The sequence below is a fragment of the Mixophyes fleayi genome, chromosome 3 (genome assembly GCF_038048845.1).
Source record: "Mixophyes fleayi isolate aMixFle1 chromosome 3, aMixFle1.hap1, whole genome shotgun sequence".
Lineage (NCBI taxonomy): Eukaryota > Metazoa > Chordata > Amphibia > Anura > Limnodynastidae > Mixophyes > Mixophyes fleayi.
In genome coordinates, this window is record NC_134404.1 from 195,917,148 (window position 1) to 195,943,121 (window position 25,974).

Consider the following 25,974-nt stretch of genomic DNA (forward strand, 5'->3'; position numbering starts at 1 on the left):
GCAAACCCAACTCAGTAGCTGCTTCTGCACCAGTTGTTATTAGATTACGTCTTACACTCAGTGACTCAACCAAACTTCTTATTTACAGTCAAACAATTTCACTACAACAAAGTGTCTATTGCCGCTTTATTGCAGCAAGTTTGTTTTTGTTTTGTTTTTGCTTTGTTCCAACATCAAACATTTGGAAATCACCGTCTAGAAATCCTGCGTTTGCCGATGCATCGTCACTTACACCTGCCCTGTAGCTGGCGCAATTAATGCGGCTAAAAAAAAAAAATACTTGAGAAATGGCAAAAGCTTAAAATGTGGGTACACTCAACCTCGGCACATCCTTGTTGTACATTGCCTACGTGCATATGCCACTTCCCTCCCCCATTCCACCCTTAAAACCGTAGACTGATGGAAGTATCATTTGCGATAGTGCTTGCGTTCACTGACGTAAAGTACATTTCTGAGCATGCAAAATACGGAACTCAGCGGGACTTATGTTCCTAGATTATTCAGACCCTTAATCCCTAACAATGGTGCAAATCTTACTGCTCAAGGGCAGAACTACTTTGCAGAACTATGTCATTGTACTACTCTCAGCTGTCAAAGACATCCGCTAGGATGCAGTGTAAGGTCTAGGGGCTGCTGATTGGTTCCTGATCCTATAGTTACTGCACAAACCATTCATGCTGAACAGCATTTCTGTTTCACATCTAGACATTGCCCTGTTAGGAATAAAGGTATTTAATATTCTAAAATAACACAGGAGAGCTGCATAGTAACTTAAATATGTGATACACAGAAAATGGTATCATATAATGAAACACCCTCTGTCTCATATTTGTAAGGTATATCATTGGAGGCTCAGAATAGTATACCCAACATATGTTACTGTTACCAATTCCGCATCTATAAAATTATCAAAATAACTAACTAAAGATATATTCAGCTAAATTCCTTGACATGTCTCCAGAGTATACAGAGTAAAATATATATATTTTCTTCTTTTTTAATCACATATTCGAATTAAAAGAATGCACTAACGGATTGAACTACACAATTAAGCTATTATTTTTATCTCACATTTTTTAAGTTCAGTCAATTTTTCCCTTTTCATTTCAAAGCAATATTGATATAATTAGTCACTTCACCTGAATTGGCTTAATATGTATCCCCTTTTGTCTGTACTTGAGTCGTCCATGAGTGTAACTGCAGCTGAAGTGTCATCAGTACAGAACTTTTAGTTTAGATTTGTAAATGAGCTATTGTTTAATTAGATTCATAACAGTATTTTAATAATAGCTTCATTGTAAGCAACTGTGCCTCAGCATTCATGTCCATTTTTGCAAAATATCAAGGTCATTTAAAAATGTTATTGTTTATGAATAGGTCACCAAATTTAGAAGAGATGAGAGGCATATTATTAGCAAAGAGACCTCATTTGTTAACAACAAAGCATTTAGTTCATATTACTTCTTTGTGTTTTAGAAAACATGTTTTAGAACAAATGCATTGCATTATTAGCGTATGTGTGCTGCCTATTTCCACTGAAATATCCTACCAAACAATACATTGCAGAAATGGAAATCAAAGAAACTCTAACAGGCTCATAATTTTATTGCACAAGATAATATATTGCCCATTGGCACCTTACAACCCTGGCTAGTCCTGTGGGTCGAGACCAAATAATATACTGTCAAGTCTGCTGCCTCAGTTTTTATGATGGCAATTTGCATATACTACTGAATGTCATGAAGAGTGATCAGATAAATTGCAATTAATTTCAAAGTCCATCACTGCCATGACAATGAACTTTATCCCAAAAACAACATTTCCACTGCATTTCAGCCCTACCTTAAAAGGACCAGCTGACATCAGTTCAGTGATTCTCTCGTTAACACAGATGAGAGTGTTGATGAGGACAAGGCTGGGGATCACTCTGTCTTGCTAAGTGAGTTACAATAACAGACTGGAAGCTTTAAAGGATGGTTACCTGCAAGGAAATCTGTGCAGTCATTATTGCTTTGCACAAAAAGGGCTTCACAGGCAAGGATATTGCTGCTAGCAAGATTGCACCTAAATCAACCATTTATCGGATCATCAAGAACTTAAAGGAGAGAGGTTCAATATTTGTGAAGAAGGCTTCAGGGCGCCCAAGATAGCCAAGCAAATGCCAGCACCATCTCCTAAAGTTGATTCAGCTGTGGGATCGGGGCACGACCAGTGCAGAGCTTGCTTAGGAATGGCAGCAGGCAGGTGTGAGTGAATCTGCACGCATAGTGAGGCGAATACTTTTGGAGTGTCAGAATTACTCTGTGGAATTGATGATACCTGCCAGCAGTTGGCGCTACTGAGTACTGAGGCGCGGAGTCTAACACGCCCCTGGTTTTCACCAGGAACCCCCGCAAGGAGGTATGGACTTCGCTGCAAGGGACGCGCAGGTCGCGGCCCTTAGTATCAGTCAGCTGGCGAGGTAACAATTGAGGCAGTGGTGACAGCCCACCAGGATGCAGGATGGAAGAGTAGTCAACAAGCCGGGTCACAACCAGAGGAACGGATATAGCCAAATCAGAAGCAGGAGAATGATCAGGAAGCCGGGTCAATACCAAATATCAGTCTAAGCCAGAATCAGGAACCGAAGGAGAAGTCAGGAACAAGCCGGGTCAGAATCCAAGTAACAGCAACACAGGAACAAATGCTGGAGCAAAGCTGAAGACCAAATACTCTGGCACTAGACATGTGTCAGAGGCTGCTTTATATACCCTAAGGTTCCTCCTGATAGGGTTAGGGAGATTTTGGCGGTAACACATGCTGGCTGCAGACAGGTGAGCAGAGATAGTGTCCTGCTGCTAGGCAACAGGACGTGGTTGCTTGGAAGGTGCAGGCGTCCGTCTCCTGCCCCAAGTGTCAGTGCGGAGACGGCGCCTGACATGGAGGGTGGCCTGGTGTCAAGAAGGCCAACAAAAAAGCCACTTTTCTCCAGGGAAAACATGAGGGACAGACTAATAGTCTGCAAAAGGTACAGGGATTAGACTGCTGAGGATTGGGGTAAAGTTAGTTTCCACTGATGAATCCCCTTTAAGATTGTTTGAGGCATCTGGAAAAATGCTTGTCTGGAGAAGGAAAGGTGAGCGCTACTATCAGTCCTGTGTCATGCCAACAGTAAAGCATCCTGACACCATTCATGTGTGGGGCTCCTTCTTAGCCAAGGGAGTGGGCTCACTCACAATTTTGCCTAAGAACACAGCCATGAATAAAGAATGGTACTAAAACATCCTCCAAGAGCAACTTCTCCCAAACATCCAAGAACATTTTGGTGACGAACAATGATTTTCTAGCACGCTGGAGCACCTTGCCATAGGCAAAAGTGATAACTATGTGGCTCGGGATCAAAACATCAAAATTTTGGGTCCATGGCCAGGAAACTCCCCAGACCTTAATCACATTGAGAACTTGTGGTCAATCCTCAAGAGGCGGGTGGACAAACAAAAACCCTCAAATTCTGACAAATTCCAAGCATTGATTAGGCAAGAATGGGCGGCCATCAGTCGGTATGTGGCCCAGAAGTTGACTGACAGCATGCCAGGGCGACTTCCATAGATCTTCAAAAAGAAGAGTCAGAACTGCAAATATAAACTTTTTGCATAAACATAATGTAATTGTCAATTAAAGGCTATGAAATGCTTGTAATATTACTTCAGTATGTCATAGCAACATCTGACAAAAACGGTTTAAAAACACTGAAGCAGCAAACTTTGTGAAAACCAATATTTATGTAATTCTGAAAACTTTTGGCCGTGACTGTACATATGCTGTGGAACAAAACCAAATATACACGCAGACATGAGCCAGAAATGAATACAAACGTATTTTGTATCAATGCAACATAATATATATTTATATGTACAAAAAGTTCCAGTGCTATTCATTAGTGGTTTACTAGTTCTTATAGTACCTCCTTCTGGTGCTCGAAGAGTTAATGATGTCGTGGGCCCTTTTGCATAGTATGTATAAGGAGTAACAGCAAAATCAAACTCTGTATATGGCTCCAGTCCTTCTATAGTATAGTATGAATCGGTTAATACTTCTGGGGTAAGACAGTCGCAATTTGTTCCAAGCTGAAAACCAGATAAAATACACATCAAGATAATGACATGAAATATAAATGTATTTTTGTGTAGTCATCTGCAGATTGCATTTCAATAAAATGCCTGTTTACATAACAAAGCAATATTCTAATACATTTTTGGTGCAAAAAACAAATTAATTTTTGGTTTCCGAATATTATCTGACTGAAGCATCTTCTAGTAGCAGGGACATAACTAGGGCTGTGTGATAGGGGCAGGGTGCAAAGCTGAAGTGGGGCACAGTTTACGAACATTTTAGGTTCATTTAGTTAAAATTGAGTGCTAGCCGGGCGGAATTTTTGCTTCTCACCCCAGGCGCTAAAATTTTAAGTTATGGCTCTGCCTAAAAGCACCAACATCAATAACTGAATAAAAAGTGAACCTAGACTGTAAGCTCCTATGGGATCGGGACTGATGTGAACGAGTTCTCTGTACAGCACTGCGGAATTAGTGGCGCTATATAATAGATGATGGTGATGTAGTCAGGATTCAATCAACACATAAGTATATAAAAAAAACTGATGACAAGTATATCCCCAAAATATTTTGAATTATTCCCTGAAATACAGCTTTTGAGAAACGTGACATTTTAGTGCACCCCAACAGTTCAACACAAGATGGCCATCAATTAAAAGTCAACAATGGTAGAATTTTACCTAAATTGTCACTTTTAAAATTCTTGATGGCCCATTGTAATAGGCTAGTTTGCAGCATAGAGATCTAGCAACAATTGAAAAGGTGCCTGCTCTAAAAAAGAGGCATAACTTAGGGTAAATTTGAAGAGACTTTTGTAAAAAACAGGGGGAAAAACAATTTGGATTATATAACAAAAAGTTGCCAACAATGGGGAGAATTCAATTGGTCGCGTTACGGGTGAAAGTAACGCAGCCTGAGCATTATTACCGTTATTACGGTAGTTTCAAATCCGGCTTTTTGCTCGCAGCTCCCTGAGCTGGCTTCGAAAACCATAATAACGGTAATAGTTTTAACGCGGAAATTCGAGGGGAATTGAATTCCCCCCTATGAATCATATCTCAGAATAAAAGTAGACCCTTCATAAAATTATGTTGTCTACCTCAGCATAGTGTGTTCATTAATTTATTTCATGAATTCCAAAAATTAAAAGCAATAGATGCGTAAACAATAATGTTAGCAATGGATACCAGCTCATGAAGCACCGTGGACTCCACACAGTAAAATAATGTTCCATATTCTATATTTGATGGCTCCTTCCAAAGAATGAGAAAATGTGAATAACTCCCACTGATTTCAAAAGACGAACTAGGAATCATATCAGGTATCACTTCAGGGGTATATGAGAAATTCCCTGTAATCCAGAAAAAAATGCATCTTTAATTTTTAGGAAACACAGTTTTCACACACACTTAGATGTCCTATTTATCATCACTACTATGTCATACCTTAAATTACCACAGGCTATCTTCTTAGACAACATTAATTATAATGTGATTACCACCATACCTAGGGATGGGCAGTAAAGTCACCAGGGTCCCCGTACAGTGAACAGTTGTGATTTTTAGGGTACTAATTCCGATTTTCATGATTTTTACAAAAACAGTTACTTCACAGAAAATGGCTAAAAAGAGATATGGTCACTTTGGTGCTGCAACAATTTTGGCACAATAAATGGAACTACAATATCACACCTTCTTGCAGCTGATGTTACACTTTTCATGCCCAAAGAATCCCCCAATTCAATAGAAGTGCCTTCTTGCTAGACCTCACATTAAAAGTGGAAAACTACAAGTTTTGCATGGCAGCTGTGGAACTACATGATCCAGTATGTACTGGTAGCCTTTGACTGGAAGGGCTTGCTGGTGCTTGTGGTTCAACAACATAGCTGTTGTTGGCTTGGAATTTTATTATTATTCATTATTAGAAGCACTATATAATGATAGCTGAGAACTTACAGTTTGCACTTTACAACTGTCATGAGGTACAGATTCAATCCCACAATGATTATTATAATCATCATTACCCCATCATCAGCAGCAAGGACAATGGGATTAAAATGTTCATTTGTCGCTTTGGAAATGCCATCTGGTTTGTCAGGTCTTGATTGTTTCTTAAACACAATTGGAATGGTTGGGGTGTGCCTCTGTTTAACATATCCTGTCATACCCAGAAGACTGCTGTTAGTACATTGATTGGCAGATGGCTGGATTTATCCAACAATCAGAGTTCAGGAAGTTGACTACAGGGCAATACAGCATCTAAGCACAGTCAAAATTGTTCTGCAGTGCACCATGAGGCAGCGTGGGGTAAGTAATTTAAGGGTTAAGTATTTTATTTGGTTCTCCACCAGAAATACAGGGTCTGATTTTGTCACCAAATACAAAACATGACGCTGTTGTGACTTGATGGAACTTATGTTACTGCATATTTCTAAGAACAACAAGACCTGATCAAAAGATCAGAATGCCTAGAACATAGTTTAAAAAAATTAGGGATGTGCACCGGCGACTTTTGAGGTCTCGTGTTTTGTGTTTTGGATCCGGATTTTCGTTATTTTTGGGGTTCGGATTTGTCTCGCAAAACACTTGACGAAAGGTCTCGGTTCGGATTTAAGGTTTTGGATTCGGATTTTTTTTGAAAAAAACATAAAAAGTTTAAAAATCAAGTTTTTGGGCTTATTTTCACTCCTAGGCTATTATTAACCTCAATAACATTCAATAACAAGCATTTCCACTAATTTACAGTGTATTCTGAACACCTCACAATATAGTTATTAGTCCAAAACGTTGCAACAAGGTATCTTTCTGGACTGCGTAGAGGAGTGGGTCACCACAATATATATTAAAAACCCTGAACTTTTATGATTCGCACCAATAAATGTACCTGGACTGCGTAGAGGAGTGGGTCACCACAATATATTAAAAACCCTGAACTTTTATGAATCGCACCAATAAATGTACCTGGACTGCGTAGAGGAGTGGGTCACCACAATATATATAATAAGAAAACCATCAACTTGTTTGATTCGCACCAATAAATGTACCTGGACTGCGTAGAGGAGTGGGTCACCACAATATATTAAAAACCCTGAACTTTTATGAATCGCACCAATAAATGTACCTGGACTGCGTAGAGGAGTGGGTCACCACAATATATTAAAAAAACTGAACTTTTATGAATCGCACCAATAAATGTACCTGGACTGCGTAGAGGAGTGGGTCACCACAATATATTAAAAACCCTGAACTTTTATGAATCGCACCAATAAATGTACCTGGACTGCGTAGAGGAGTGGGTCACCACAATATATTAAAAACCCTGAACTTTTATGAATCGCACCAATAAATGTACCTGGACTGCGTAGAGGAGTGGGTCACCACAATATATTAAAAACCCTGAACTTTTATGAATCGCACCAATAAATGTACCTGGACTGCGTAGAGGAGTGGGTCACCACAATATATTAAAAACCCTGAACTTTTATGAATCGCACCAATAAATGTACCTGGACTGCGTAGAGGAGTGGGTCACCACAATATATATAATAAGAAAACCATCAACTTGTTTGATTCGCACCAATAAATGTACCTGGACTGCGTAGAGGAGTGGGTCACCACAATATATTAAAAACCCTGAACTTTTATGAATCGCACCAATAAATGTACCTGGACTGCGTAGAGGAGTGGGTCACCACAATATATATAATAAGAAAACCATCAACTTGTTTGATTCGCACCAATAAATGTACCTGGACTGCGTAGAGGAGTGGGTCACCACAATATATTAAAAACCCTGAACTTTTATGAATCGCACCAATAAATGTACCTGGACTGCGTAGAGGAGTGGGTCACCACAATATATTAAAAACCCTGAACTTTTATGAATCGCACCAATAAATGTACCTGGACTGCGTAGAGGAGTGGGTCACCACAATATATTAAAAACCCTGAACTTTTATGAATCGCACCAATAAATGTACCTGGACTGCGTAGAGGAGTGGGTCACCACAATATATTAAAAACCCTGAACTTTTATGAATCGCACCAATAAATGTACCTGGACTGCGTAGAGGAGTGGGTCACCACAATATATTAAAAACCCTGAACTTTTATGAATCGCACCAATAAATGTACCTGGACTGCGTAGAGGAGTGGGTCACCACAATATATTAAAAACCCTGAACTTTCATGAATCGCACCAATAAATGTACCTGGACTGCGTAGAGGAGTGGGTCACCACAATATATTAAAAACCCTGAACTTTTATGAATCGCACCAATAAATGTACCTGGACTGCGTAGAGGAGTGGGTCACCACAATATATATAATAAGAAAACCATCAACTTGTTTGATTCGCACCAATAAATGTACCTGGACTGCGTAGAGGAGTGGGTCACCACAATATATTAAAAACCCTGAACTTTTATGAATCGCACCAATAAATGTACCTGGACTGCGTAGAGGAGTGGGTCACCACAATATATTAAAAACCCTGAACTTGTTTGATTCGCACCAATAAATGTACCTGGACTGCGTAGAGGAGTGGGTCACCACAATATATTAAAAACCCTGAACTTTTATGAATCGCACCAATAAATGTACCTGGACTGCGTAGAGGAGTGGGTCACCACAATATATTAAAAACCCTGAACTTTTATGAATCGCACCAATAAATGTACCTGGACTGCGTAGAGGAGTGGGTCACCACAATATATTAAAAACCCTGAACTTTCATGAATCGCACCAATAAATGTACCTGGACTGCGTAGAGGAGTGGGTCACCACAATATATTAAAAACCGTGAACTTTTATGAATCGCACCAATAAATGTACCTGGACTGCCTAGAGGAGTGGGCACTGGGCACCACAATAAAATATATAAAAAACCTTCAACAGGTCTGCATTACACTACACATACGGCTGCTCCTCCATCCTCTCCATCATATACATGTTGGAGTTTTAGCGTGTGACAACCTCTTGTTTTTGATAATGTCAGTGCATTTTGAATATTTTTCAATTTGCCCCACACCACTGAATGTACTTTATCTATGATACGCATCTATCTATCTTGACTGCGTAGTGTGGTGGCCCCGGTACACAATTTGGTACCGAGGCCACAATATAATTAAAAAACCCTCCACGTGTCAGAATTCCACCAAACAAGTATCTGGACTGCGTAGTGGGGTGGCCCCGGTACCCAATTTGATACCGGGGCCACAATAAAATAAATACACCCTCCACGTGTCAGAATTCCACCAAACAAGTATCTGGACTGCGTAGTGGGGTGGCCCCGGTACCCAATTTGATACCGGGGCCACAATAAAATAAATACACCCTCCACGTGTCAGAATTCCACCAAACAAGTATCTGGACTGCGTAGTGGGGTGGCCCCGGTACCCAATTTGATACCGGGGCCACAATAAAATAAATACACCCTCCACGTGTCAGAATTCCACCAAACAAGTATCTGGACTGCGTAGTGGGGTGGCCCCGGTACCCAATTTGATACCGGGGCCATAATACCTCCTCCAAACATGGTACAGACAATTCGTCATTGAGATCCCATCAAGTATGTTAAAGACAGACAGGGTCGAAGTGTTATTGGTTGACTTTGTAAACCAAAAAACTGTCCCTGTTGCACATAGTCGTGCAATGAAGACTGACTTTTTCATTTAAAGGCACCATCTTTCAAGTGTAGTGTTTGTAAGTCTAAGTCATATTATACTTTTGGTAAAATTGGTTTATTTTGTTCCTCTTTATGGTAACTACTAATAGAATTAAAGTATTAAATAGAAGCGGCAGTTCCTCTTTATGGTAATTAGTAATAGAATTAAAGTATTAAATAGAATTAAAGTATGAAATAGAATTAAAGTATTAAATAGAATTAAAGTATGAAATAGAATTAAAGTATTAAATAGAATTAAAGTATTAAATAGAGTGGTATAGAGTTGTAGTGTGGTATAGATAGAGTGGTCACCACAATATATTAAAAACCCTGAACTTGTTTGATTCGCACCAATAAATGTACCTGGACTGCGTAGAGGAGTGGGTCACCACAATATATTAAAAACCCTGAACTTTTATGAATCGCACCAATAAATGTACCTGGACTGCGTAGAGGAGTGGGTCACCACAATATATTAAAAACCCTGAACTTTTATGAATCGCACCAATAAATGTACCTGGACTGCGTAGAGGAGTGGGTCACCACAATATATTAAAAACCCTGAACTTTTATGAATCGCACCAATAAATGTACCTGGACTGCGTAGAGGAGTGGGTCACCACAATATATTAAAAACCCTGAACTTTTATGAATCGCACCAATAAATGTACCTGGACTGCGTAGAGGAGTGGGTCACCACAATATATTAAAAACCCTGAACTTTTATGAATCGCACCAATAAATGTACCTGGACTGCGTAGAGGAGTGGGTCACCACAATATATTAAAAACCCTGAACTTTCATGAATCGCACCAATAAATGTACCTGGACTGCGTAGAGGAGTGGGTCACCACAATATATTAAAAACCCTGAACTTTTATGAATCGCACCAATAAATGTACCTGGACTGCGTAGAGGAGTGGGTCACCACAATATATATAATAAGAAAACCATCAACTTGTTTGATTCGCACCAATAAATGTACCTGGACTGCGTAGAGGAGTGGGTCACCACAATATATTAAAAACCCTGAACTTTTATGAATCGCACCAATAAATGTACCTGGACTGCGTAGAGGAGTGGGTCACCACAATATATTAAAAACCCTGAACTTGTTTGATTCGCACCAATAAATGTACCTGGACTGCGTAGAGGAGTGGGTCACCACAATATATTAAAAACCCTGAACTTTTATGAATCGCACCAATAAATGTACCTGGACTGCGTAGAGGAGTGGGTCACCACAATATATTAAAAACCCTGAACTTTTATGAATCGCACCAATAAATGTACCTGGACTGCGTAGAGGAGTGGGTCACCACAATATATTAAAAACCCTGAACTTTCATGAATCGCACCAATAAATGTACCTGGACTGCGTAGAGGAGTGGGTCACCACAATATATTAAAAACCGTGAACTTTTATGAATCGCACCAATAAATGTACCTGGACTGCCTAGAGGAGTGGGCACTGGGCACCACAATAAAATATATAAAAAACCTTCAACAGGTCTGCATTACACTACACATACGGCTGCTCCTCCATCCTCTCCATCATATACATGTTGGAGTTTTAGCGTGTGACAACCTCTTGTTTTTGATAATGTCAGTGCATTTTGAATATTTTTCAATTTGCCCCACACCACTGAATGTACTTTATCTATGATACGCATCTATCTATCTTGACTGCGTAGTGTGGTGGCCCCGGTACACAATTTGGTACCGAGGCCACAATATAATTAAAAAACCCTCCACGTGTCAGAATTCCACCAAACAAGTATCTGGACTGCGTAGTGGGGTGGCCCCGGTACCCAATTTGATACCGGGGCCACAATAAAATAAATACACCCTCCACGTGTCAGAATTCCACCAAACAAGTATCTGGACTGCGTAGTGGGGTGGCCCCGGTACCCAATTTGATACCGGGGCCACAATAAAATAAATACACCCTCCACGTGTCAGAATTCCACCAAACAAGTATCTGGACTGCGTAGTGGGGTGGCCCCGGTACCCAATTTGATACCGGGGCCACAATAAAATAAATACACCCTCCACGTGTCAGAATTCCACCAAACAAGTATCTGGACTGCGTAGTGGGGTGGCCCCGGTACCCAATTTGATACCGGGGCCATAATACCTCCTCCAAACATGGTACAGACAATTCGTCATTGAGATCCCATCAAGTATGTTAAAGACAGACAGGGTCGAAGTGTTATTGGTTGACTTTGTAAACCAAAAAACTGTCCCTGTTGCACATAGTCGTGCAATGAAGACTGACTTTTTCATTTAAAGGCACCATCTTTCAAGTGTAGTGTTTGTAAGTCTAAGTCATATTATACTTTTGGTAAAATTGGTTTATTTTGTTCCTCTTTATGGTAACTACTAATAGAATTAAAGTATTAAATAGAAGCGGCAGTTCCTCTTTATGGTAATTAGTAATAGAATTAAAGTATTAAATAGAATTAAAGTATGAAATAGAATTAAAGTATTAAATAGAATTAAAGTATGAAATAGAATTAAAGTATTAAATAGAATTAAAGTATTAAATAGAGTGGTATAGAGTTGTAGTGTGGTATAGATAGAGTGGTCCCCACAATATAATAATAAAACCCTCAACTGGTCTGAATTCCACCAAACAAGTATCTGGACTGCGTAGTGTGGTGGCCCCGGTACACAATTTGGTACCGAGGCCACAATATAATTAAAAAATTGGGCATCAACTGTCACCGTTGTTTAATATCTGATACACCTAAATATGGACTGCACAGTGGAGTGGCCCCGGTAGTAAATTTGGTGCCAGGGCCACAATACCTCCTCCAACTTCCAAGTGTAGTGTTTATAAAGACAGACAGCGTCAAAGTGTTATTAGTTGACTTTCTTAACCCTAAAATTGTCCCTGTTGCAAATATTCGTGCAATGGACAGTTACTTTTTTATTGAAAGACTCAAGCTTCCAAGTGTAGTGTTTATAAAATATAAACAACAATACAGTAGTTTTAGAGCACGTCAATACCTCTTGTTTTAAATTATGACACGGCATTTTACTTTTGGTTTAATTTCTTGAATTTTTTTAAATTTGGTTTTACTTTTTGAACATGGCAAACGACTGTTGATTGGTCATATAATGCAAAAAAAAAAGTTCCAAGATGGAATTGTCCTTGGGCCCTCACACCCACCTTTATGTTGTTGAAATAGGACATGCACACTTTAACAATCCAATCATTTCAGCGACAGGGCCTACCAAACAACTTTGGCTGAAATGATTGGTTTGTTTGGGCCCCCACACCAAAAAAGCTATTCATCTCTCCCTGTACAGACTAAACAGGCTCTACTGAGGCAAGATGTCGTCCTCATCCTCAACCTCTGATTCCTCTCCCCCTACAGTGTGTACTTCCTCCTCCTCACACATTATCAATTCGTCCCTGCTGGACTCCACAACCACAGGTCCCTCTGTAGTATCTGGAGGTCAGTGCTGTACTTCATTGAGGAATTGATTATTCATTTTTATAAACATCATTTTTTCAACGTTCTGAGGAAGCAACCTCCTTCGCCGCTCACTGACCAGGTTCCCCGCTGCACTAAAAACTCTTTCCGAGTACACACTGGAGGGGGGACAACTCAGGTAAAATAGAGCCAGTTTGTACAGGGGCTTCCAAACTGCCTTTTTTTCCTGCCAGTAACAATATGGACTGTCTGACATGTCTACTTGGATGGTGTCAGCAAAGTAATCATCCACAATTTTTTCTATTGTGACAGCATCCAATGCAGCGAGAGTAGACATGTCTGCAATGGTTGGCAGGTCCTTCAGTCCGGACCAGATGTTATCAGCATCCCCGCCAGTGCCTCTTTTGGGAAAACTGAGCTTTTTCCTCGCAGCCATAGATGTGGAAGAAAATGAGGGTGGAGCTGTTGGCATGTCACGGTCCTCTTCAGAGGACAATCTCCTGACCAGCAGGTCTTTGCACCGCTGTAGACTTGTGTCCGCCGGAAACAGAGACACAACATACGCTTTAAACCGAGGATCGAGCATGGTGGCCAGAATGTATTCCTCTGACTTTAAAAGAGTGACCACCCTCGGATCCTGGCAAAGCGTACGAAGGGCTACATCCACAAGAGCTACATGCTTGGTGTAATCGCAATGGCTTACCAGCTCCTCCCTCACTTTCTCCAGCTGCTTCTGCAACAGCCTGATCAGGGGAATGACCTGACTCAAGCTGGCAGTGTCGGAACTGACTTCGCGTGTGGCAAGTTCAAATGGCTGCAGAACCTTGCACAACACGGAAATCAGTCTCCACTGCGCTTGACTGAGGCGCATCCCCACTCCTTTGCCTATGTCGTAGGTGGCTGTGTAGGCCTGAATGGCCTTTTGCTGCTCCTCCATCCTCTGCAGCATATAGAGGGTGGAGTTCCAGCGCGTCACAACCTCTTATTTGAGGTGATGGCAGGGCAGGTTCATGCTTTTTTGATGTGCCTCTAGTCTGCGGTAGGCACTGGCTGAATGCCGAAAGTGTCCAGCAATTTTGCGCGCCACCGCAAGCATCTCCTGCACACCCCTGTCACTCTTGAGGTAATGCTGCACCACCAAATTAATGGTGTGGGCAAAACATGGGACGTGCTGGAAATTGCCCATATTTAATGCCCGCACAATGTTACTGGCATTGTCTGACACCACAAATCCCCATGAGAGTCTAAGTGGGGTAAGCCACTGGGAGATAATTTCCCTCATTTTCTCTAATATGTTGTCAGCGTTGTGCCTCTTATTAAAGCCTGTAATACACAATGTTGCCTGCCTTTGCACGAGCCGCCATTTTGTAGTTGCTGCTACTGATGCAGCTGTTGCTGCGGAAGGGGATGCATCTACCCAGTGGGCTGTCACAGTCATATAGTCCTTCGTTTGCCCAGAACCACTTGTCCACATGTCCGTGGTTAAGTGGACAGTGGGTACAACCGCATTTTTAAGAGCACTGAGGACACTTGATCGTACTTCTCTGTACATTTTTGGTATCGCCTGCCTAGTGAAGTGGAATCTCGACGGGATTTGGTACCGGGGACACAATACCTCCATCAACCCTCTAAATCCCACTCCACTGATGGCGGACACCGGGCGCACGTCTAACACCAACATTGCAGTTACAGCCGCAGTTATACGCTTTGCAATAGGGTGACTACTATCGTATTTTGTGGTCATGGCAAACGACTGTTGGACGGTCAATTGTTTTGTGAAAGACTTAGCGGTCTTACGACTTCCCCTCTGGGAAGATGACCGACTAACAGCAGCAACAGCAGCAGTGGCAGTAGTAGGCGTACCGCTGCAGGATTCCTCGGATGAATCCCGTATTGAGGAGGACTCAGTCTGGCTGCTGACTTGGGCTGCAGGACTGAATCTGATGGAGATTGTGGAGGAAGTTGACGAGGAGGGTGTTGCTGGTGTGTATCCAACTGGACCACGGGATTTAGGTGTCCCTGTAATGATGAGGGTCCTAGCCCCAGTTCCTGAACTAACCACTGAACTATGAAGGTTATTCAGGTGACGTATAAGGGAGGATGTTCCTAGGTGGGCAAGATCCTTACCCCTGCTTATTTGAGCTTTACATAAGCTACATATGGCCATACATTGGTTGTCTGGATTTGAATAAAAATAACTCCAGACCGAAGAGGTGCATTTTTTGGTCTTCTGACCAGGCATGACGATGGGCTTTTTCATCCCATGGACATCAGCTGTTTCCCCCCCTGGTGCCTCATTTACAATAACCACATCACCATCCTCATCATCAAGTTCCTCCACAGCGCCAGCTACATCATCAATAGCCTCCTCCCGAGCCACCTCTTCCCGTACAGTGATGGGAAGGTCAGGCTTGACAACCACCAACATCCTTGGACTCGCCTTGTGGATTTGTGATAATTTCTCTTTAGAAGGCAGAGTTGTTTGCTGTTTTGTTGCTGACAGCATAACTCTCTTCAATTTTTTGTAGGGGGGGAGGAGGAGGAGGGCTAAGATCCGTGGGTGAAGCTGAACCACTAGTCATGAACACGGGCCAGGGCCTAAGCCGTTCCTTGCCACTCCGTGTCGTAAATGGCATATTGGCAACTTTATGTTTCTCCTCAGATGATTTTAAGTTTCTCTTTTTGCTACTTTTTCTTAACTTGGGCTTTTTGGATTTTACATGCCCGGTACTACGAGATTGGGCATCGGGCTTGGAAGACGACGTTGATGGCATTTCATCGTCTATGTCATGACTAGTGGCAGCAGCTTCAGCATTAGGAGGAAGTGGGTCTTGATCTTTCCCTACTTTATCCTCCAAATTTTTGGTCTCCATTATATGTAGCACAAGATACTGCAGAATGTGTGAACTTGGTAATATTGCAGTACCAATGGACTTATACTGCTGTATTGGTTTTGCAAATTTGGTTATAATTATTATATTTTTTTATTTTTTTTAATTTTTTATTTTTTTTTACTTTTTTTTTATTTTTTAAAAACTTGGGAATAATGGGGAAATAACTATGCCCTTAGAAGCACAGAGCACAGGACACAGCACCACTGGACTGAACAGGACACGGCACAGGACCCAGCAGCACTACGGAACTCAGCAGGACAGAGCACAGGACACAGCACCACTGGACTGATACTGCAGAATGTGTGAACTTTGTAATATTGCAGTACCAATGGACTTATACTGCTGGATTGGTTTTGCAAATTTGGTTATAATTATTATATATATTTTTTTTTTTTTAAATTTTTTATTTTTTTTTACTTTTTTTTATTTTTTAAAAACTTGGGAATAATGGGGAAATAACTATGCCCTTAGAAGCACAGAGCACAGGACACAGCACCACTGGACTGAACAGGACACGGCACAGGACCCAGCAGCACTACGGAACTCAGCAGGACAGAGCACAGGACACAGCACCACTGGACTGATACTGCAGAATGTGTGAACTTTGTAATATTGCAGTACCAATGGACTTATACTGCTGGATTGGTTTTGCAAATTTGGTTATAATTATTATATATTTTTTTTTTTTTTAATTTTTTTTTTTTTTTTACTTTTTTTTTATTTTTTAAAAACTTGGGAATAATGGGGAAATAACTATGCCCTTAGAAGCACAGAGCACAGGACACAGCACCACTGGACTGAACAGGACACGGCACAGGACCCAGCAGCACTACGGAACTCAGCAGGACAGAGCACAGGACACAGCACCACTGGACTGATACTGCAGAATGTGTAAACTTTGTAATATTGCAGTACCACTGGACTTTTACTGCTGAATGTGTGAACTTGGTAATATTGCAGTACCAATGGGCTTATACTGCAGGATTGGTTGTGCAAATTTTGTGGTAATTAAAAAAAATTAAAGTAGTTTTTGGTATTTTTTTAAAAAACTTTTTTTTATTTTTTTAAACACAGGGGAATATTGGGGAAATAACTATGCCCTTAGAAGCACAGAGCACAGGACACAGCACCACTGGACTGAACAGGACACAGCACAGGACCCAGCAGCACCACTGACCTCAGAAGGACAGAGCACAGCACACAGCACCACTGGACTGATACTGCAGAACACAACACAGCACAGCACAGCACAGCACAGAACTAAACAGCACAGCACAGAACTAAACAGCACAGCACGAGATCTACCAGGACAGAGGACCACCTAACACACCCTCCCTCTACCCTGATCAATGCCCGAGTGAAGATGGCGGCGACTAGCGGGGAATTTATAGGATCCGAGTATCGCGAGATCCGACAACGGGATTATGAGTCAGAGCCTCAGTTTCAGATTTGAATTTGGCGCCAATACCCGGATCTGTCTCGGATCCGACTCGGATCCGCAACGTTCGGGTGGGCTCGGATTTCATAAATCCGAGTGCGCTCATCCCTAAAAAAAATATTGCAATTTTTTAACTCTCCTATTTATTTTTTGGTATTCTTGGGGCAAAGCAGTAAGTACTTTTAATTTTTTCAGAGAATTGGGGGTCTGCATTTGATTGTGATCTTCATACCAAGGTTGGCATTGAGTAGTGTTCACTTATATGCATTAGTGGGCGCAAGAATGATCTATGCACTGTATAGATAATGTTCTCTATTTGTTTATTAAGGTGACATCTGTATTGTAAATTACTTACAAAGAAGCTTTCTGTACTGAGGTGAATACAATGTTATCTGTAGTGTTTACTGATTGTTAAGATGTTCTCTGTATTGTATATCAGTCATTGAGATATACCCAATAATGTACTAAGGTCATTCAAATGCTTTCTGTATTGTATAGAGTTCATTAGAATGATATCTGTATAGCAAATTGTTTATTACGATGCTCAGTGTATTGTCTATCAATTAGTAGAATGCTCTCTGCGTTGTATACAGGCACTATAATGCTGTCTATATTTTAATAGGGTCAATTTTATCAGCGGCTTGCTAGTAAAAGAACGTGGCCACTTTCTTGTGTTTACCCCAGGCTAAAAATTGCCAGCCAGTCTGTGACTGCCACCATAATATGCAACACTTTACAGTTAAACATTTCAATATTTATCCATTCACATGAGTCCCTGCCCCATTGGAAATTATAGTGTAAAATCTCTACCACACAGAAACACAGACATTAGGTTTAAATTAGGGGTGTGCACCGGCCACTTTTGGTGTTTTGGGTTCTGATTAGCTTGAGGTTTCGGGTTCTGATTTTTTTTGCCAAAACACCCCACGAAAGGTTTTGGTTCTGATTTTGGGTTTTGGGTTCTGATTTTTTTTAAAAAAAGCATAAAAAGTGCTAAAATCCATATTTTTGGTTTTTTTTCACTCTTACACTATTATTAACCTCAATAACATTCATTTCCAGTCTATTCTGAACACCTCACACCTCACAATATTGTTTTTAGTCCAAAAGGTTGCACCGAGGTAGCTGGATGTCTAAGCTAAGCGACACAAGTGGGCGGCACAAACACGTGGCCCATCTAGGAGTGGCACTGCAGTGGCAGACAAGATGGCAGTTTGCAAGAGTTTGCTAGAGGTGCAAGATGGAATTGTCCTTGGGCCCTCCCACCCACCCTGATGTTGAAATAGGACATTCGCACTTTAACAAACCAATCAGGAACAGTGAACGTAGTTTAATCTCTGGTACTAATAGTTCTGGACTGCTGGAACAGTGAACGTAGTTTAATCTCTGGTACTAATATTTCTGGACTGCAGGACTATCTCTGATCGAGATCGTGGAGGAAATTGACGAGGAGGGTGTTGCTGGTGCGGATACAACAGGACCAAGGGATTTAGGTGTCCCTGGACTGCTGACGGTCCTAGCCACAGGTCCTGAACTAAACACTGAATTATGAAGGTTCTTCAGGTGACATATAAGGGAGGTTGTCCCTAGGTGGCCAAGATCCTTACCCCTGCTTATTTGAGCTTTACATAAGGTACATATGGCCATACATTTGATGTCCGGATTGGGATAGAAATAACTCCAGACCACAGAGGTGCATTTTTTGGTCTTCTGCCCAGGCATGACGATGGGCTTTTTCATCCCATTGACAACTGTTTCCCCCCCTGGTGCCTCATTTAAGATAACCCCATCAGCATCCTCCTTGTCAAGTTCCTCCTCAGCACCAGCTACATCAATATCCTTCTCCCGGTGTACAACATTGACACCTTCATTAGCCAAATCTGTAACTGGACTGTGGGTGATCCTTCCAGCATATGCAGAGGGTGTGCTGCAAATGGTGGAAGGAGCCACCTCTTCCCGTACAGTGATGGGAAGGTCAGGCTTCGCAACCACCAACACCCTTGGACTCGCCTTGGGGATTTGTGATGTCATCTGTTTAGCAGGCAGAGTTGTTTGCTGTGTTGTTGATGACAGCTTAACTTTCTTAATTTTTTTGGAGGGGGGGGGGAGGAGGGCTTAGATCCTTGGGTGAAGCTGAACCACGTACCCCTAAACCACACACACTTTGGGACTGCAGAAACAGTGAACGTAGTAATATAGATTGCAGTTCCTATTTTTTGGGACTGCAGAAACAGTGAACGTAGTAATTTAGATTGCAGTACCTATTTTTTGGGACTGCAGAAACAGTGAACGTTGTAATATAGATTGCAGTTACTATTTTTTGGGACTGCAGAAACAGTGAACGTAGTAATATAGATTGCAGTTCCTATTTTTTGGGACTGCAGAAACAGTGAACGTAGTAATATAGATTGCAGTTCCTATTTTTTGGGACTGCAGAAACAGTGAACGTAGTTATATAGATTGCAGTTCCTATTTTTTGGGACTGCAGAAACAGTGAACGTAGTAATATAGATTGCAGTTCCTATTTTTTGGGACTGCAGAAACAGTGAACGTTGTAATATAGATTGCAGTTCCTATTTTTTGGGACTGCAGAAACAGTGAACGTAGTAATATAGATTGCAGTTCCTATTTTTTGGGACTGCAGAAACAGTGAACGTTGTAATATAGATTGCAGTTCCTATTTAGCGAAATCCGTGCCCGCTCATCTTTAGTTTAAATTTGTCAGAAGCTAATTAACCTACCAATATGTTTTTGGACTGTAGGAAGAAAGCAGAATACCTGGAGGAAACCCACTGAGAACGGGTAGGGCACATAATTGCAACAGGCTTAATGTCAGCACTTAACCTGGCGACATGAAAACATTTTCATGTCGACAGGTTAAGTACCGACATTAAGTCCATTGCAATAATTACTGCCGCTGCAGATAACTTACAAGCTCCACATAGATAGTGCCCTGGATGGAAATGAATCCATGAACCCAGTGCTGTTGGATCAGGACTGACATTCTGAGCATTGTTCCCTAGCAATCTCAATTGACCCATTTTTGCACATACCATACTATTATTTTTTTTATTTGATAAGAACATGATAAAGTTATCCTTTGTCTAGGAAACCAAATATCACTAATGCAGATGTTATTGCAATAGAAATTATACACATTCCACATGTTAGCATTAAAATTGCCCTTCTGAATAAATGGAATGAGGATGAGGGTGCATCAGAATTACTTTTCTTTGATTAATTACCTTTGGCATTAGTATTGCTTCTGTTGTGTACAATGAACTTAGCGATTTGGGTTTTTCTGAGCATGTGTCTTTTTTTGCCTGTGACAGATATAGACTTATCGTTTGGTGGGAAAAATTCTTCCTCGTGCTCATTTCAGCATGGGATAAGAGAACTGTAATTGTTCATCCTCATCATCTCTCTGATGATTACTATCACATTGCAGTACTACTGTCTAATCATGTTTAACCTCCACTAGCACTTAATTGGGATTTTGGATGTTCTTTGTTTTCCCCACTGTTAGGACCTGACATAGAGGAAATAGATCAAGCACTGGTGCAGGCTAGTAAGGAGTGAAGTCCAGCAACAACAACAGTACCCACTAAGGAGACTAAGCTCCTAGCGCATTGACGATGTCCATATGAGGTTGTTGTTTGTGAACCAGGACAGAGGAAGGCTGAACAGATCAACTACATAAATCTCCTTAAGCCTTGGCAAGAGAACGTGCAGGTGGACTCAAAAATGGGTATTACAATGAGAGAGCCAAAAAGTACAAGTGCAAGACATGGTAAGAAGAAATCACAATGTCATTTATACTGTGCCAGAGTGTACCCATTTACATTTAGTGTGACTTCATCACTCATACAGTGTTGATTATAAATGAGTACAGGGTACTCGAACCAAGGCAGATAAAAATAGAAAGTAAAAAATAAAAAGTAATGGACAAGATGCTAGATTTAGAGGTCTATGAGCGTTTGGTCCAACCCAATTGTGATGGTTCTGAAACCAGATGGAACATTTGCTTTGAGTGTCTACAGGCAATTAAACAAAGTGTCTCATTTTGATGGATATCCAATGTCAAAAGTCAAACACTTTGTTGGAAATTTGGCCAGTGCTGGCTACTTGACCAAACATGATTTATCAAAAAGCTACTGGCAGACCTCTATTTCCTCCAGCTAAGGCAAAAATTTTGTTTTTCACCCATTTCAGCCTATCAATACAAAGTTCATCCCTTTGGCCTACATAGAGCACTGGAGACAATCCAACACATCATGAATCAAACGCTAACACAGCATGCTGGTTTTAAAGCTGCCTCTTTTGTTGATTAAGTGATATATTATACAGATTGGCAGTCTCATCTAGCTCATCTACTCAATTCCTTGGATTTATTGACTTAGTGAATGTGAATACATGGGTGCCTCCATTTTGTCTTTCTCTTACCTGGCAATGGTTTAAGGGGATTTAGAACAAGTGTAAAAGTTGTGAACTCTGCAGGTTGGGAGAAAGGTGTTCCGGAACTTTGGTTGACCTCTTGCACTGTAATATATTTCTGTCCATTTATCCAAAATAGCCGGTCGCTATGGAACATTAGAGCATGTTGAGAAATTTCTGAAGAACTCCAGTGTGCAAATTCTGTGACTTTTATATCAAAAAGTCTACAAGGGGGCAAAAAAGATATCTAAGCTTAACAAAAACAGTATATTATCTATATGTGTAGCATAAATTATAAATGTATTATTATAGTTTTAAAGTATTATTATTATTATTTCTTTACATTAACATTAGTGGCAATTATCTTGTCTGGCATGCACACCTACTTTTAAAAACATTTTAAAGGCTTTATAGAGATACATTTTAGGAAATCTTTCAACACCTCTTGGATTGTGGGGAACACTGATGTAATTGAATCAATTTTGCCCCCTTAATTGAATGTTTAACCCCCTCATCACCACCCTCGTTTATGGCCAGATGCAGTATGACCTCAGAGTTACCTTGCTATAGATAAATGGATTTTATTTTCATTTATTTAAAAAAATGTACTTACATGATGTATAACATACAGGAATTTAGTGTATCATGTGCCTACAAAACATATTGCAAGTACTCTTACCCATGTTTACGTATATTTGCATTGTACAAATTAATAAGGAACCCATTCTTAACAAGCCAATAAAGGCGTCCATCTTTGAGATCCAACGTCAGGGCCACTACCTGGTTTAAAAAAACATTAAGAAGATATTGAAAACCAAAGTTATTTGCTATGGCTACCTTTAACATATAATACAGTTTAGTTTGAGGAACTGATACTCTTGTATATCCAAAACCCCAAACTCATATTCTTTTAAGACAAACACTACTGCTCAGTAGTTTGGGAAACTGAAATTCTAGGTTTCCAGAACTATTTTTTAGAGGTTTAAAAAGGCAAATCTAAACCCAAAATGATGCAGGTAGAGTTGTACATACTTGTGGTTTTTTGTTTTTTTCGCATAAAATATACATTTTCACAATATGCATGTGCAACAACAATGTGTATGTATACATCTGTACGCAGCTTTTGTCTCATCTGACACTTATGATTCCTTACGACTAGAGAGGCGGAACAGGAGAGGGAAGTGGGGGACAAGTATAGGCCAATAATGGCGAGTTCACGTAATTGTGACTGAAGTGGACCTGATGCATATGCAATTGTCATTAGGTGTATTTCCTGTGGGTGCTGGAGGGCTGGTGCAACCAGAGGCAGTGATGATAAGGACAATCAGGAGCACTAGCTAGCAGCTTCTGTTTGGCCGATGGTACTGCATTCATCAGTGCGGCTGCTATATTATATGTAAGTTGCGACTGTCTATTTACGATACTTAATTGATAATTCCATATTGACTGTGATAGTAAAGAAGGTTCCCGTTTGATTTTTAAGTGGGGAAAACAACATATGTTTGTATTTAATTTAATCTGTATTTGTATTCAATTATATTGTATATGGTAAATAAGACTATCACATTTATTATTAATTGACAAGACACTTTTCTGTTGTGTGTATGTGAAATGTCATTATTACGTTGTGTACAAGCAACATCTCTGCACTATCTTTATGCTTTCTTTATGTTAACACTTGGTACTTCCGACATAAACCTGTTTCATATGCAAGTGATGTACAGATGAATGCATCGTGAGATGCATCCGACTGTACATATCCATGTAAATGCACTTTTTCTTCAGTGCTTCTATTCCTGTTTACATCCAACGCTACGTGAGGTCCAACATGTTGCAATGCCATAACCAAAAACCTCAAAAATCAAACTTTATATTAAATACCACAAACTGTCTATTATTGTAGGGTGATACACAGTTGAACCTTCAGGTTGTAAATAGGGAAGACTGAATTAGTTTATTGAACAATATACTGAAGTTTAGAATTGTTTTAGTTACCTGGGTACTGGAAAACAGTGTTAAGTTTTGAATAATCAGATGGTCCTGTCCATTCAGTCTGCTGCTCTCTATGGTATATGCTGTAGTCCAGTAAAGAAAAGCATTCAAAGAGTCTACGACCAGATCAGTCACAAGATATCTGACAAGAGTTACTGTGTCACGAGTAAATTTTCTTAAAGATGTTCTGTAAATCTGTTAGCAGTAGAAGAGGCTAATTAGTGACTTCTAACAAGGTCAACTATTTCAATTCCAAGCCTCACTGAAACAATAAAAGGAGTACTACATACTTCCCACCACTGGCCTGCCACATATTGCTGTGCACACAAACATTGCTTGTTCAAGATGCATTGGGGCGTGGCCATGTTGCGCTAGGTCGCCCCCAACCCACCTCTCTTCCCTTGTAAAAACCCTGATGTTGCTATGCATACCAATGGCAGCTGTATGTGGCTCCCGCTCAAAATTTGTCAACAGGGACATTTCCCAATTTCCCAGAAGTTTGGACTCTGGCACACTTCATTATATTAGGGACTGTCCGTCTAAATCGGGACAGTTGGAAAGTATTTATATTGTGACAGCATATTCATTAGTGATTTACGTTTAGGAATAAACACAGTAATAAAACAAGAATAATACAGACAGACAGAGAGGTAAGAGGGTCATGCTCAAAAGCTTACATTCTATAGGACAATGGGGGTTTGATACTTGAGGTTAAGTGCTACATATTGCATATTGGTGCAGCCAGCTTGCAAAGGTAAAACATGCTTAGTGAGCTCTATGATCCAGTGATACAGCAATGCTGGTAAGAGGGTTGTTGTCTTGTGTGAACACTGTAAAGGGTGGTAACAGGGTACACTTTGGAGGTTAAAAGGGTGGTTGAGGAACTTGATAAGATTGCATGAAGAGGCGGGTTTTCTGGGAACACTTGAAAGTTGGAAGACTACAGGAAGGTCTTGTTGCACGAGGGAGGGAATTCCACAAAGTGAAACAACGTCAAATGGGAATTGGAGCTGCTAATTAGTGTGGATGAGAGATTCAAATCTTGTGCAGAAGGGTCGTGTCGTTTTGTGAGATATCATCATCATCACCATTTATTTATATAGCACCACTGATTCCGCAGCACTGTACAGAGTACTCATTCACATCAGTCCCTGCCCCATTGGAGCTTACAGTCTAAATTCCCTAACATACACACACAGACAGACAGAGGGAGAGAGAGACTAGGGTCAATTTTGATAGCAGCCAATTAACCTACTAGTATGTTTTTGGAGTGTGGGAGGAAACCGGAGCACCTGAAGGAAACCCACGCAAACACGGGGAGAACATACAAACTCCACACAGATAAGGCCATGGTCGGGAATTGAACTCATGACCCCAGCTCTGTGAGGCAGAAGTGCTAACCACTTTGCCAATATTTTGAAACATGTGAACAGATATATGTTGGTGCAGTTTTGTTGATGGCCTTGTGTGTTAGTAGAAGTATATAAGATTGGATTCAGAAAAAACAGGCAACCAATGTAGAGACTGACAGAGCCTACCATACAGAGGTATGGTATTATGCAATTGCTTAAAGACAAGTATACATATAAGGAACAATGACTTCTGAGTATGCTATTTATATGGTAGCTTGGTAGATGTGAGCAAATGTTTTAGACACTAGATTTTTACAACATGACACCCACCACTGCTGAGAGTGGATTTACCTTTCAAGGAACAAATGTACAAAGTAAGCTTGCAAAAGTGTAAACATAACATACACACACACATTCAAGGCCTGATTAAATGAGTGTAACTTGCAATTGAAAGTCACAACTGATTGTGTATGTACACTGTATTCAGATCCATCCAGGTCTGAATGAGTATCACTTACGCCCACTTGACAACACATTTTTCAGACACTTACAATCAGCTTGCAAACACATACAAAAACCTTTTATTTTAAGGGGCAGATTCAATTAGTCGTGCTTTCTTTAGAATACTATTACTGTTACTATTGTAATTTCTCCGCTGATTTTTGC

At 40.6% G+C, this 25,974-nt stretch overlaps 1 protein-coding gene across 1 annotated transcript in view; it reads right to left on the reverse strand.

Moving 5' to 3' along the window:
- ROS1 (ROS proto-oncogene 1, receptor tyrosine kinase) overlaps nt 1-25,974 on the reverse strand; it is a 245,980-nt gene that overhangs the window by 149,547 nt on the left and 70,459 nt on the right. The window contains exons 14-18 of the mRNA XM_075200923.1: nt 23,960-24,151; nt 22,644-22,744; nt 21,974-22,188; nt 5,279-5,442; nt 3,944-4,106 (exon numbers count right to left, since the gene is read on the reverse strand). Coding sequence (XP_075057024.1) covers nt 3,944-4,106; nt 5,279-5,442; nt 21,974-22,188; nt 22,644-22,744; nt 23,960-24,151 — 835 coding nt within the window. The remainder of the gene's footprint in view (nt 1-3,943; nt 4,107-5,278; nt 5,443-21,973; nt 22,189-22,643; nt 22,745-23,959; nt 24,152-25,974) is intronic.